At 40.3% G+C, this 15729-nt stretch overlaps 1 protein-coding gene across 1 annotated transcript; it reads right to left on the reverse strand.

The window, feature by feature from the left end:
* Positions 1-1541: 1541 nt before the first annotated feature.
* On the reverse strand, positions 1542-13139 carry LOC146676592 (butyrophilin subfamily 2 member A2-like). Its single transcript, XM_085401215.1, has 7 exons — positions 13034-13139; positions 12821-12888; positions 12629-12698; positions 12200-12406; positions 2129-2467; positions 1739-2036; positions 1542-1614 (listed from the first exon to the last, which is right to left on the reverse strand). The coding sequence occupies exons 1-7, from the start codon at positions 13137-13139 to the stop codon at positions 1542-1544; spliced, it is 1161 nt and encodes a 386-aa protein (XP_085257341.1).
* Positions 13140-15729: the final 2590 nt, after the last annotated feature.

A 15729-nucleotide genomic window follows, 5' to 3' on the forward strand; every position in this document is an offset into this window, starting at 1 on the left:
GGCCAACATTCCTCCACAACAATATGAGAGACTGATAAAGTCAAGCAGAAAACAATTACCTCACATTTGTGCTGCTAGAAGTGTTTCTAGTTATTCACAGGACTGTAGTTTGAATTTAAAGAAATGTGAAAGTGCACTGAAATTAACATAAAGTTATTGCAATTTTTAAAAAAAATCAAGAAATCTAAGAGGAAGAAACAATGTAAACCACACAATTGTTTTCCTTATATTCTCCACACGGCAATGCACATAACAGACATAAAATATTTGCATTTATCAATAGAAAATATACAATTTTTCCATAGTCATAGCCAGGCCCGATTACTGCCAAACCTGTGCTGAATCAATCACTTAAACAGGACCTGTCTGACAAAGTAGAGTAGACCAAAAGATCCTCAAAAACTACACATCATGGCGCAATCCAAGGAAATTCAGAAGCAAATAAGAAACAAAGTAATTGAGATCTCTCAGTCTGGAGATGCAACGTCAAGATGAACAGAATCCAGTTTCTGGGATCCTGAAGGAGAATGTCTGGCCATCTGTTCACGACCACAAGCTGAAGTGCACTTGATCCAAAGCACACCAACAAGTCCACCTCTAAGCAGCTTAAGTAAAACAAAAGAAAGACTTTGGAATGGCTTAGCCAAAGTTCATACGTGAATCTGATTGAGGAGCTGAGACCTTGGAAAGGTGGTTCATACTCAAAAACCCTCCAGTGTGGCTGAATTACAACAATTTTGCAAAGATGAGTGGGCAGAAATTCTTCCAGCACCTTGTAAAGGACTCATTGCCAGTTATCCCAAACGCTTTATTGCAGATGTTTCTACTCAGGGTGGCCCAACCAGTTATTAGGTTTAGGGGGCAATCACTTTTTCCACACAGGGCCATAATAATGGCCGCCTTAATAATAAATGCCTTGATTTAGGAACTACTTTTAATGTTTACTTGTGCTATTTTGCAAAAAATAAAATCTCTGCAAAAACATCAAAACTGCTGACCATCTGACCTCAATATGAAATTATTAATCTTTTGACCAAAAACATTTAGATTTGTAAAAATAAAGAAACCATAGAGGAACAAACAATGTTGTTTGCTACGTTCTAACATGGCAATCTAAATAACAGTAATGCAAACATATATATTTATCAATAAAAACAGATCGCCTTTTCACTGTTACAAAAGTCAAGTACATCAATGTTTGTTCAGCTTTCATAAATGTAAGTTTGTAAGTACATAGTACATTTTTTGGTCCAACTTCTTTTAATACATGCAACACATTTCAGAACATTTGGGACAGAGACAACAAAAGACTGGAAATACTTCGTAAAAATCTGGTGAAACACTTTAAAGCCAGTGGGATTAAATGGGAAACATAAAATTTAATACTAGACAAAGACCGATTGAATCATGAAGCAAAGAATTAATAACTAAATCACAAGTAGAAAATGTTATGCAGATATTATTGGATAGATTTTGGTGTAGAAAAAAATGACAAGAAATGAAAAATGAAAGTTATCTGGTCTTTTTCTTTAAAGAGTAGCCTACTGCAGAGCAGCAACACTGACAAAGACCATCATCACCAATACTGCAGCTAATACAATGATCCAGGAGGAAACTTGAAAAAGCAGGAAAAATGTGACACTGATCAAAATGAATACATCAATTATTGATCAAAGAGAAAATGCATACTACCACAATGCATTGTTATTGCATCTCAGTTTCTCACCATCACTGATAATCTGACGTCTGCTGGACCTCAGGAATCGTCTCCATCACCTCTCTGTGAGGAGCAGAGAGCACTCGTGCTGCACATCCCACCTGTGTGCTGTGTTTACGTGAACCTGAGAGCACAGCTGTAGTGGTGACAGTGAATGTAGCGTTGGTGTTGGACACACTGACAGTGTTGTACTGTGAGAAGCTGAGGTGTTGTTGTGAGAGTGTTACAGTGGGAGCAGGTCGACCAGTGGCTGAACAGGAAACAACCCACTCTTCAGCAGAGTTTGACTCTCTGACATCAACAGCAGGTTCATGCAGCTCTGTGAAGGATCAGGAGATATTGCAAGGAATATGTTGTTGAAAGGAAATCAGTTTCTAGCACATTTAAACACATTAATGCAAAAGTTCTTACCATAGACTTGGAAGCAGGTTCTACCAGTGAAGGAGCCTTCAGGATAAGTGTTAAACAGACAGTGATAGCATCCTTCATCCTGCTCCGTCACATTCCTGATGACTATGGAGCAGTTCTGTAGTCCAGTGTATTTAAACTTGACTTTATCGTTAAAGCCATCATTCACTCTCTGACCATAGTACTTGCTGTAGGTGGCAACATTTGTCTCCACATCACGTGAGATTTTCTGCCATGTGACCTGAAGGACGTCTTTAGTGTCCAAGAGCTGACAGCTGAATTCAGCATCTTCTCCCACTGCTGCCAGCACAGTCTGCTGTGTTTGGACCACTGCTGTTAGAGCTGCATGGAGAATAACATGAGTTAGAGATGTGGAACTGAGAGGTATTGATGGGAAGGATTAAACAATCATTCGGGTCATGGAGTAGTCTGTGTTTTAGGCTCAAACAAATTGACATATGGATACCACTTAAATGTGATGTAGACTATAAATATAAACCTGACACTCATTGTTTCATACTGTATGTTTCAGGGACATTTTCTTTCATCTATAAAAAAAAAGTAAGACAATTCAGTTAGCTACCAACTAAACAAAGAAAGTCAGATAGATGTACAGATCGTGTCTATATTGGTTCTGTTGGTCCATGACCAATTCTGGAGGTCTGTACTGCATTTGAACTTTTCCAAAAATTTGGAGGTCCAACCATGATTTAAGCTGGACATCAATATGGCGTTCAACATTAGAACCTTGGACTTGATGTATATTTGTTGGACATCATGTAGATATCTATGACAAGTGCAGGGAATTTAAAGGTTTAATTGAGGTCATATTTTTTATTTACAAAATATCAATATTGGGGTTACAAAACAATCCCTTCAGTGGACCAAAAATGAATTATAAAACCCATCACTTCAACATAACCAATACCAGGACTGGTATTGACTGGTAACTCATGCTACTGTAGAAATTCCCATTGATTTTCTACATTTTCCCAGAGGCCTCCCCTTCTGTGGATTACTAGTATGTCATTTATTAATTTGTGCCTCAATTATTTCAGATCAGTTATTTCACTGGGGAAGCCCTATATTGCCCACTTCCTAATTTCAGCACAGTTTGATCTTTCTCTTTAGCATGTATGTAACTTTGGTTTGTTGAGATTTTGGCATTACTTCTGTCATAAACATTCTCTCTCAGACATAACTGACTAAGATTTCTGTGGTTACCCAGAACATTTTAATAGACTTTTTGTAATCAATCAGGTCTTCAACCCCTTCTTTTTAAAATAGTGTATAAACCGTATGTATGTGTGAAAGACTGTTAATGTTTTGATAAATTGTTTATTTTAGAACAATTGGTGAGTGTGTTTAGCCACTTCACACTACTACACTTTGCTCTAAACTACATGCCTTCTCTGAACAGTATATATGTGAATGGACTGACGGATCTTTTCATTTCAAATGTTAAATAATTGTCAGTAAACTACTTATGACCTCAATGTCATAGAAAGACTGAAAGACATCCATTGAAAACAGGGTGCAGAAATTTAAGGTGCCAGGCCAATATCCACCACCCTGGAAGTCCTTAACTGAGGGGGACCACATTAGGTCACAGCTGGTGCAGCTCACCACTGGCAGTGCAAGGTTATAACGGCCTTTAGGAAGGATTAGGATAAATCCAGTCATGGCTCAACAAAGACATTCATTTGTTTCATGTTGTTTTCAAAGCGGTCTGGTAAATCCAAATGACCTTTGACAGGTGCCCACATATACTGCGGGCCGAGGGTAATTCAAAACAATGTAGCAATGTACAATTTGCACTAAAACACATATATTGTGTATGTAGTGTGTGACAAAAGAGCAGCTTACCATTTATGGTTACTGAAAGAAATCTCCGTCTGTGGATCGAGTTTCCTTCGAGGCGTGAGCACCTATCAGCAGAGATTGTCCATAACCTATAGAACTCAAAGAAATATTCTCAAGTAACAGTCAAATATGCCATTCAGCGTGTTAGTTACAACGTCGGGAGCAGCTGGGAGAACAAAACGACACAGAGACTGTACGGGTTGCTTTCCCAAAACCAACTCAAAGGTTTATTCATCAGACAACAGAATATATAGAGGAAAAAGGTTCGTCTGTCAACAGATTCTCAGTTCAAACCGGTACAGACCAAATAAGGGAACGTCTTCCTGCCTTGTGAGCAAAGAAGTATCCTTTGTATAGTTTATCAGTTCAGCTACAATTTATGATCATCCCAGCAAAATACACTCCTAGACACAGAATACAGAGTTCTTTCATTAGTGAATTCTGAAACGAACCACCTGGCCTTTAACAAGCTCCTTTCTAAGAGATAAGGAAGGGAGGATGGGAGTAAGGAAGTGATCTCTGTGGTGTTTTCAACCTTGAGGTACCAACCTGTGATTCTTACACATTAATTCTTAGGTTACAGAGAAAGAGAAAAACAACTAGTAAATGGGCCTTATTGAGTAACAGTTTTCCTGTATAATATCACTATAAAACAATATCCTGTAAATGCTACCATGGTATCAAAATATCACAACAGTTACAAGAGCCACAATTGCACCGGGTGAAACCTCAACGTTACAGAGGTTTCACTCTGGGGCCTTGAAAGCTGGAGGTTGCACCCATACCCCCTCACCCTTGAAGAACGTTTATCATGGTTTAAGGATTTGTTTTTTATTCAGTGGTCAGACTGGAGAGCACTGCAGCGGGTGTTTAATGAGGTCGATAAGACTATCAAGAGAGACAAGGTCAACTCTTCTTATGAGAATATTAGGAAGCGTCTTGTATATGATCAGCTCGCACATGGCCCGAAGATTGGTTTACCTTCTGCCATGTTCAGGCCAAAAATCATCAAAAACCTTGAGGACAGAAAAACAAAACAAAAGGTAGGTTGTCTCTGTGTGAGAGACGTTGGCATTAAACCCGATATTTTAAAAAAAATGCAATGCGTGGATTTCTTTTACAGACAACATCTGCCATATTGTGGACCGCTCAGAGTCTCCCCCTCCAGCACTGCTAATCCAGACCCCACCGACTCCGCCCCCCTCTCCAGGATGCTCACAGGACTCTGCAGGATCACACCCGTCTGAGGAAACGGAACTCAACATTAAACTCGCAACCTTCCACCTGCTGTCGATGGCACTGAATGAGTATGTGCAGGAGATATGTTATGGATGCCAATCCGGTCACCCCAGCCAGTTACACCACAGTTGCCTGTTTGAGCTGCCTGTGTTTTTCTTCGAGACCTGCTATGATGAGGTGATGGAAAAGCTCCGGACGCCCCGATTCATCCCGGCCATCCGTCTGTTTGTTTGCTCATACAGTGTCAGTGAGGCTGAAGCACAAATCATCAGCACTGCAGAGCGTCTTCTGTGTGAACTGAGATCAGTGCCGCACATTGTTTGCACCACTGATGAGAATGTCGGATACCTGCTAAATACCAATCATCACACCCGCGGAGTTAAATCAGCGCTGCTCCACATGATTGGAAACTACTGGTCTGGGAGACACAAGATTTAATGCACATCTGTTATAAAAACCTTACTGTGCACTACACAGAAAATGAAATAAAAACGTATGCTAACACTTTTTTCTGGTCATTTGTATTTGTGTTTGGTCAAAGTGATTATGGAAAACACGCTGAGAAAAATATATCACAACCCTGCACACCCAGGGGGTTTAGGAAGTGTAAAGAAGCTCCGTATCGCTGTCAGTGAGGCAACAGGCTTAAAGCCGTCATTACCTGACGTGGAGCGTTTTTAAAAGGAGATATACATATACTCTTCATAAACCTGCAAGGATAGAGGACACAGAAATGCAAGGATACAGAAATGCAAGGATACAGAAATGCAAGGATACAGAAATAGAGTTTTGGTTAACGGGATTGACAAACAGTTTCAAGCTGATTTGGTTGACATGCGTGAATATTCTGCGGATAATGATAATGTTAGGTACTTATTGACATGCATAGATGTGTTTTCTAAGTATGCATGGGTTAGGTGCCTTGAAACCAAGACAGGACAGGCTGTTGCTGAGGCTTTTGGTGATATTCTGAGAGAGGGCCGTGTGCCTGAAAAACTCCAAACAGATTTAGGGAAGGAATTTTATAATAAACATTTAAAAAACTAATGGAGCAGCATAACATCACACATTTTTCAACCTTTAGTGAAATGAAATCATGTGTGGTAGAGCGTTTTAACCGCACCTTAAAGGGGAAAATGTGGAAATACTTAACATCAGTTAACTCGCCAAGATATGTTAATGTGATCCAAGATCTTGTACAGTCCTATAACCTGTCTTATCACAGCTCTATCAAAATGACCCCACCGAGGTGTGCAAAGATAATGAGAAAGCAGTCTTTAACACCCTGTACAAAATGAAACCCCAAAAACCGGTGACTTTTAAATTTAATGTGGGCGATACAGAGAGAATATCTAAACTACGAGGCATATTCTGAAAGGGTTACCATCAGACCTACACAGACGAGTACTTTACCATAAAGGAGCGTTTAGGAAGAGACCCTCCCGTATACAAACTGGAGGATCTCACAGGAGCTGCAGTGAAAGGTGTAATTTACGAACCTGAGATACAGCAGGTGACTATTGACAAAAACAAAAGGTTTAAAATAGAGAAAATACTGGGCAGAAAAAAAGAGGCACTTGGCACTTGAGTTTCCGAGCATTTTTATCCTGAGGTTATAACACCTATTGTTTTAAATGAACCGTATGAGGTCGGTGTTATAGAATTTCAATACCCAAGACTATGCTTGTCTTTTCCACAATCAGATTCGCGAGTGGAAATTTATGATCCAGTCAAAGATGGAGCATTGTCCATAACCGTGATTGAGCTGTCTGTGGGGCATTATGCATCTGTGGCGCAGATAATAAAACATTAAAACATAACACCGACATTAAAACACAATACAGTGAAGTTAGTAACTATGTTAGTGTTATGGGCCCTAGGGGCACAGTTCTCACATTTAGAGGGAGACTGGCAGAAATCTTAGGATTCAAATCAGAAGACCCGTTTGTACTTCATTATAAAAACACATACGCATCACATCCTGCAGACGTATACGGCGGAAAATAGAACATTTTTATTTATGCAGATATCGTTGATTACCAGCTTGTGGGTGACGCCCATGCGCAGCTATTAAGAGCAATAAATATAACAGACGATGACCGTCGGGGAGCCATTCTTCAATTTGACAGCCCACACTACACACCAGTCTCGAAATCCTTAATCGATGACATAGAAATTGATTTGAAAGACGACCAAAATCAACACATACCCTTTTTATACAGGAAGGTGTTTGTCAAGTTCAACTTCCGACCCATAAGACACCATTTTTAAAAAATAAGGATGTCTGTCTACAACACAGATGAAGCAAAATATGTAAGATATTATTTAAATCAGGCTGGTGGAGAATTGAATGGTTATATTGGGACCAGTACGCAATGTGGCGCAGGTCTGGGAGGTTTGTTCAGCAGCCTGTTTAGAATTGCTGTACCGTTGTTTAAAAAAGGAGTCAGCATAGTCAAACCCCACCTAAAAACAGCAGCATCAGGCATAGTGTCTGATGTGATATCCAACATAACCAAGCCAACATCTACTGAGCAGGATGGCAACAGCTTGTATGTGTATACACCCAAACCTTCTAAGACCCCTCCCACTGCACGCATGCGTGATACGCCGCCGCCTAAAAAGTGTAAAACGACAAAACCTGCCAGGAAAGCCACCAAACGGAGACCCAGAACCAGTCGTTCAAAAACTACAGCATGTGACATCTTCTAAATGGCTCTGTTACACAACCAATCAGAGAATGTCTAAAAACAGAGCTCGATCTTTTTACTGTCCCATACACACAAACGTCCATAGAGAAAACGACCTTTATTGAAATTCCACCAGTTTCTGCAATCACAGACAGAGGTCCAATCGAGTTTTACATCTCATCGTCCGGAGAGGATTACCTGGATCTAAACGATTCCTATATCTACACACGAGTAAGAATCACAGATGCTGACGGCACAAACTTAGGCAGGGATGCAAACGTGGGACTTGTTAATTATCCAGGTTGCACCTTATTTAGTCAGGTAGATGTAAATTTGGGGGATCGCTTGATGAGCCAATCATCCAACACGTATCCATACAGAGGCATAATAGAATGTCTTATCAATTATAATAAGCAGACTTTAGACACACAGTTCAGCAGCGCTTTATTCTGTACAGACACAGCCTCGCACATGAATGATACATGTATAGAAGGGGAGAGCCAGGGTCTGGTGACCAGAGGTACTTATACAGCGAATAGCAGTATTGTTGAATTGATTGCTCCAGCACACGCAGACCTGTTTTTTCAAGAAAAATGATTACTTAATGGAATCGATCTGTCGCTGAAATTTGTGCGCTCTAAAGACGAATTTGCTCTCATGACTGGAGCTAACACCGCGTATAAAGTTAAAATCGTCTCTGCCAGCTTATTTGTGAAAAGAATCAGTGTCTCACCAAGTGTCAGGCTGGCACACGGCAAGGCGCTGCATCATGCAAATGCAAAATATGCTGTAGACAGAGTTTCTTTAAAGACCTTCTCCACACCTGCTGGGGCAAGAATATCAACTAATTTATTTATGGGCAGGTTGCCTAAATTTGTCATCATCGCCTTCGTGGATAACGAAGCTTATCCTGGTTCTTTTACACGTAATCCATTTAATTTTGAAACTGTGATATAGAACTCATGTGTTTATATGCTGATGGACAGTCGTATCCGGCCAAACAATTCCAGCCAAATTTTCAGAGAAAACACTACACCAGAGAATTTTATCAGCTGATACAAACCACTGGAAGACATTTAAAGGATAGACCATTGGCCATAACACGTGAGGACTTTGGCTACACATTATTCTGTTTCAATCTGGAAGCTGATGAAGGACATTCAGGGAACGTATCATTAGTTCAAACAGGGAGCGTGAGGCTGGAAACCCGTTTCAGAAATCCGCTACCCCGAACAATGAACCTGGTGTGTTACTCTGTATTTGATTCAGTCATCCAAATATCTAATGAGACAAGTGCTGCTGGACGACTACTAAACATTCAAAATGAATACAATAGAACTAACCAGCATTGTTAAAAGGATTAGTAACAGGGCTCATCTTCTAGGCGTCTTAGCATGTGACCAGCTGCCAACAAAGCCCATCAGATATCCATGCATGGGCATTGTGAATACAGATCCATCAGACTTACCTGGGAAGCACTGGTTGGCGTTCAATATCACAAAAGACAAGCAAGGGTACTTTTTTGACAGCTTCGGTAACTCACCTGATACGTTTTCACCCGAGATAAAAGTTTTTCTTTTAAAAACACCGCTCGGATATTGTATTCTGGGAGACAGGTTCAGAAGGACTTTTCGGTAACCTGCGGACAACACTGTGTGCTTTTTCTATATCATGTCCAAAAAGGAGCGTCTTATTCAAGACTAATTAATATGTACAGTGATAACCTTGTTTGTAACGATGCAATGGTTTGTCATTTTGTTAACAAAATAAGACCTGTTTCTGCATGTTTTGAAAATAACTTTGATTGTGTGCAGCGCGGATACTGATTCAAGTAACAAATAATAAAAGATAACAGAAGAGAATATCGTTTCATCTGGTATTTATTTTCACCTAATTGCTAAAAACATTATTTAGTAATAATAAAATCTTTAAACATCAGCATAGAGTTCAAAAAGTAGTAAAAAGGGGAAAACTGTCATCTGTTTAACAAAACAATATAGACATAAATAAGAAAAAACACATAAGTAGTAGTTTATAAAAAGGGAAACAAATGCGAGGCTAAATGATCTTTTTTTCAAGAATAAGAAAAACAAACATAATTTTGAAAATTCATTAAAAATCGATCCACCCGCTTCTACTCTGCCTTGATTTTTTATGTGTGGTAAATAAGCTTTGATCGCTCAGTGACCGCTTCTTGTGCAAACCATTTGTTTCCACACTCCGGTCGCCAGTGTCGCCTTTATATTGGCTAATAGTCCTCCTCACCTCAGCATTAGGAAAAGCAGACAGAGGAACATTTAAGCGGGCGAGTGTTTTTAAAAATGTCGACCACCCTGCAGGCCATGAAACATCTGTTGCTCTACGTGTTGCTGTTGCACTTTTGATCAAATCATAGAGATGCAAACCTCTGATTCTCTGGTTGTCAATAATAATCTCACCCCTATCATTCCAAGAAACTCCCGACGCACGAGTGAGCGCTGTTAAAATAAGCTCTGCATTTTTTCTGCTCCTTTTTGCCATATAGGACAAAATCTCATCCCAAACATGTCTTTTTGTCTGTCGCCACCAACATTGCTTTGGCGGTCAGATGCATCCTGACCGGTTTCAGAAGGCAAAGATAGTGTTAGCACATTTTTTTCACTCATGCCTTGTTTCACAAGTGAACGGTATCTCTGAAGAATGGCAGAACACTTTTTAGCCTCTCATACACATCCAAATCTGCAGCTGCAGCACTTCAACCATAGCTTTGTCTCGCTCGTTTTGCTCTACATGTCTGACGGAGCCTGTATGTTGTTGCTGCTGATGGTTTAACATGTCCAACTGATGCTGCAGGACCAGAAACATTTTCTGTGTGTGCTCCATTTTCACCTATTTGCTATAAGACTGGTGATGAAGGGTATGGTAGCCCCTAATAATGGTAGCAAAAATCCTCCAGATTGGTTGATGGATCTTCTCTTTTTCAAACCTTTGACCTTTTTGTCTGGAACCAGTCTGATTACTTTTTTTCTTTTTTAGTTGTCTGTACTGTTGATCAGTCAGCAGGATAACACCTTTCAAAACATTGAGCGATATCTCACACAGAGCATTAATAAAATCCATGCTCGCATTACAAATAATATTCCTCCGTACGCTGGGTGGGGATTTATACAACAACTCCAACAGTGCAATGTTCCTCTGCATCCGTGAATACGACATCCTTTTTACCGCTTTAGCCGTTTTTTGGGGATATAAACAACTTGACGATCTGATAACAAATTGGTTCTGAGTCTTAAATAGTCAGGCGTCTTAGATTTATAATCGATTAGAAGATACCCGTATGGGGTGGATGTGGCATCATTAAAAGCTTCTAAGAAGTATTTTGTATTACCTGGAAACATCTGTCTACCTAAAACTGAAATTTGATATTTATCTCTGGGGTTGTTAAACAGAGTAAAATAATTAGTGTTGAACGAAATTGTTGCATAAACAAATTCTGAACTAAATACATGCAGCTCAAGTTCCTATGATGAACGTATTGTGTGAACACATTTTGAACTTCTATGCTGTCAGACGCAGTATTCATCACATCGTTCTTATCCGGAGGTAAAAGGACATCGTCACTCAGAGACTCCGGTATACCATTCACAAAGGTGATTTTTCTTATATATATATATATATATATATATATATATATATATATATATATATATATATATATATATATATATATATATGTGCGCAGGACCCTCAAGCTCCCAGGCCTCTGGTAGAGGACCCGAGCTTGAAGGATAAACCGCCCGCAGGGGCGTGCTGTTTTTTTTTTATAAATATATATATATATATATGATGCTTTTGACAAAGAAAGTCTTTCCACAATTACTCGGCCCGCTAATAACTAAACTAAAGGGTGCTGGAGCCTCCCATCAAAGGCTTGATCCTGATCAGTATCCATAAGGGAGTGTTGTATAGTCAGGCAGCACCCTTCTCTTGTTATAGACCACCTGAACTTTTTTTACATCTGTTTCATTCCTGAGATGAAACCTCTTCTTATTGCGTTTGATGGTGTCAGACTCTGCAACTAAACGCGCATCCCTGTTGGCCACAAATGCCTTGACTAAGCCTTTCAACGATTCGTGGGTAACAACTTTAGAATTAACATCATTGAGTGTTACACCTTTACACTTAACCTGAGTCTTGCCCTGTTTTGTGTAATAACATTAGCATTTTGGACCTCCAGAGACAAACTCAGTAATGTGATCAACCTCTCCAGACCCGCCATCATTGAGCTCATCAGTCAGCTCACCGAGGTATGGTCCTAAAGGGGGTACCCACTCCCCGGGATGAGAGGTGAAGATAACTGAATCTGTGTCGCAGTAAAGAATGCGTTCCTGCAGCTTGTCTAACAAGTCATACAGAGTGAGCCTCGCATAGGCCGTAGTCATAGCACCGACAAAGACATTCACATCCTTCACCCGCGACCCTCTACCATCAGCGTGACACCACTGAACCACTGCAACATCATCAGAGATGAAACAAAACTGGCGTCCGTCATAATGGTCACTGAACATCAGCTGTGTGAATCTGGCAGGGTCTGTAATCAGCTCGCAAGATGGCATATTTGTTCGCATGCAGAATCACCCCCAGAGAGAGTTCAGAAGCAGTTTATTACAACTTCTGATTGCTTTGTTTACACAAATCTTAGCAGGGTCAAGTCTGATGCCTTCTCTCTCACAATAGTCTGGAACAAACTTCTGCTGCTCCTCAGCTGTTTTGACATTTTTCGGGTATCCAGATGCCTGCTGCTTCAATTTCAAAAATGTTTTGAGTGTGTCAGTCTTATTAGGGAGGTGCCAAACTTCAGCGATGCAGACAATCTGATGCCCTTTTTCAATAGCCTTTTCAAGCTCAAAGGAAACCCAAGTACCTGACAGCTGCCTCTCACGCTCAGCATGCACACAATCACTGTGCTGGCGCTGCTCTTCAGCACACGTTCTGCAGAGAGGAAACATCAGCTTATTGTGGCACTTGTAGGGCAGAACAGGATGAAATAGACCCCTTGGAGGAAGCACAGTGCACTTAACAAACCCAAAATAATTTTTAACTCTGTCAAAATGATTGGATATGATCTGAGGGTGACCTATTGGATAATGTTTCGTGCACTGAACAGTGGGGTAAAGACTTGTAAAATCATAGTATCTGATCTTTTCATCTCCACCATCATCAACCTTGTGGTACAGTTTCATCGCATTAGTCCTCCCCCCAAACAACGCGTCTCTAGGGTCCAGAGGCTCAGGCTTTTTGTATTTGTGCATAAAGTCCTTGACTGACTGATCAGTCGACTTTAATGATGACCAATCACACCCCCACATGACCACGACATTAAGACCATAATGCATTCTTAGAGCATTCACCTTCTCACAACTTGCATGATACAACTCGCCATATGACAGCTTGGCGGCAGGGTTAACATCACTCTCCGGGTAGCAGCGGAGACAGCCGTGATAGAAACACCCAAAGAATTCATATGCACTTCTGCTGGAAGCATCAAATCCATCCACAAAATAAGGTCCTACTTTTTGTTCGCCGCCTCTGAGAGCATGCTTGATAACAATGTTTTGTTTCGTATTGAAGCCATTCAAGAGACACGTCTGAAAATGTCTTATTCTGATCAACATGCGCACCGTGATGAGTCAGTGCCAGGGTGTCTTTTGGAAGAAACAAGGTTTTGAAAATCCCCATGCAGTATGATGCCAGGGTGGCGTGTGAAAATGGATCAATCTGTGTGCACTCCATCAAGGTCTCGCGGTATATTTTACAAGCCATTCTCAACACTTCGACATCATTAATGCAGTACTTACGCATTTCAGCCTGTAAATCAAATGGTTTCTTGCAGGCAGGCTTGTACCACGTCATCAATTTCTCCTTTTCAAATTCAGAAATTTTTTCATACCTGTAAAAAGACGGGGCAGGATAAGGACCTACATAGAATTCGTCAGCCCTTGTGTTAAATGTGTGTGGAAAGAAGCCTTTTTCAAGGTCCTCGAATCCCAAGGCAGAAGGTGTTTTGGCCAAACGCATGGGCAGAGAGCTAAATGAGTCCATCCATCTCTGATCATAGGATTTGTCATACATTAGAACGACACGACTCCCTCTCATTGTTACACCCGGAGCAATACCCTGTTTAACGAGGTATTCCAGGAGAATATAGCTGTCGAAACCCGAAGAATTATGGGCTATAAATGTATAGCCACGGTATTTAGGCCTTCTGTAGTGGATACATGAATTAAACCTGATTATAAAAACACATCGAGGCAACGAAGACCAGCTTACACTCAATATTAATATGAATACACAACATACACGCAACAAAGACACGCTTACACTCATGAATGGAAAATTGGAGTTTCTGGTGTTTCTGGTGTTTCAGGCCAAGTTTCTGGTTGAATTGTTTACAGCGTCATGTGTCACTAAACCTGACAAGCGAGCTCTCACTCTTAACTGAAGACGAGGAATGCAGCTCCAAAGAGCAATAACACGGCAGTTAAAGAGCGACAGTGGAGAATGCAGGACAAAGCTGAAAGAGAACTTCCTGTTATTGGATTGTTGAAGTGGGAGAGGACAAAGGAGTGAGAGCAGTAGGTGAGAACACAAAGGAACGCTGTTATTTAATGTGGGAAATCTAAATTTGGGTTAGCAAACCTGGGGAAAAGAAAACTGACTGCTTAAGTGGGAAAATTGTGAAGGAGTCTGAAACACTGCAAATAGAAACATACACAAAATCACACACACAAGCAGAAAATGTATTAACCTTACTAACACTTACAAATACAAGAGAGCTCATGAAGATTAGACAACATCTTCAGCATGTGAGTCTGTTTATCATCTTGTCCAAGTCACTTAGTGTGAAGAAAAAGTGATACAAAGATCATTGGACTAATATCAAAGTAGTTAAAAATGATCCAGTTATAGCAGAGAAATGTGTAGGAAAGGCAGCTTTGAGAACATGTCCTGGTGGATCTGCAGCTCCACTGCACAGACATCGATTAAACCTGACTAATAACACACATGCAATGAAAATCAGCTTGTTATCTTTCATCAGTGTTAAAATAGTGTGAATGTAACACACTTAAACCCTGAAGTTGAGGAATAACTCAGGGACGTTGAGATATGACTCAGTATGCAAATGAGTTGAATGACTGGGGACAGGAACAGAAAAAGGAGAACTTGTGTTTCCTGTCTGACTGGATGAGTGAAGCTTGCACTGAAACACACACTGTGACTGTGTGAGAAGAAAGGCTTGGTAACAGACAGGATAATTAAATAAAGTGGTCAGGTCTGTGACTACGTGCAGTCGTCCAGATTTGGAAAAGAAATTTAGAATTTAGTGATGATAGATGGTTATGACGTCTTTAGAAAGGGCTTAATGAGAATATCAATGGTGTGCAAAACTGTGCAGCTTTTAACAAGATTTTCTGTGTATTGAGCAGGTGAGACTATGTCAGTTGACCTCAGACTGTCAGGACGCTGAAGAACTTGAGGCAAAACTTTTCTGTGATTAAGATTTTTGGGGTTGTTGTTTTAGTGATGGGTTGATTCTGTCGGTTAGGTTTGGGTTGTTTTCTTATTTTAATAGAGGGAGTTTTATTAAACATGGACTGGGCCCTTTAACATTGTAACAGTGCACTTAGAGAAAACCTGTCAGGTGATGATGTTTTGTGCTCTGATGAGCTAATAATCAGCTCTCTTTTTCTCATTTTTGTTCTAAGCAGGCCTGAAAGATTGAATTAACAGCGCTGTAAAAATTTTCGGGAGAACAAATATAAGGTGAGCTTT

This window comes from Rhamphochromis longiceps, linkage group LG3 (assembly GCF_057381845.1).
Source record: "Rhamphochromis longiceps isolate RC_006_pf linkage group LG3, R_longiceps_female_GT1.1, whole genome shotgun sequence".
Lineage (NCBI taxonomy): Eukaryota > Metazoa > Chordata > Actinopteri > Cichliformes > Cichlidae > Rhamphochromis > Rhamphochromis longiceps.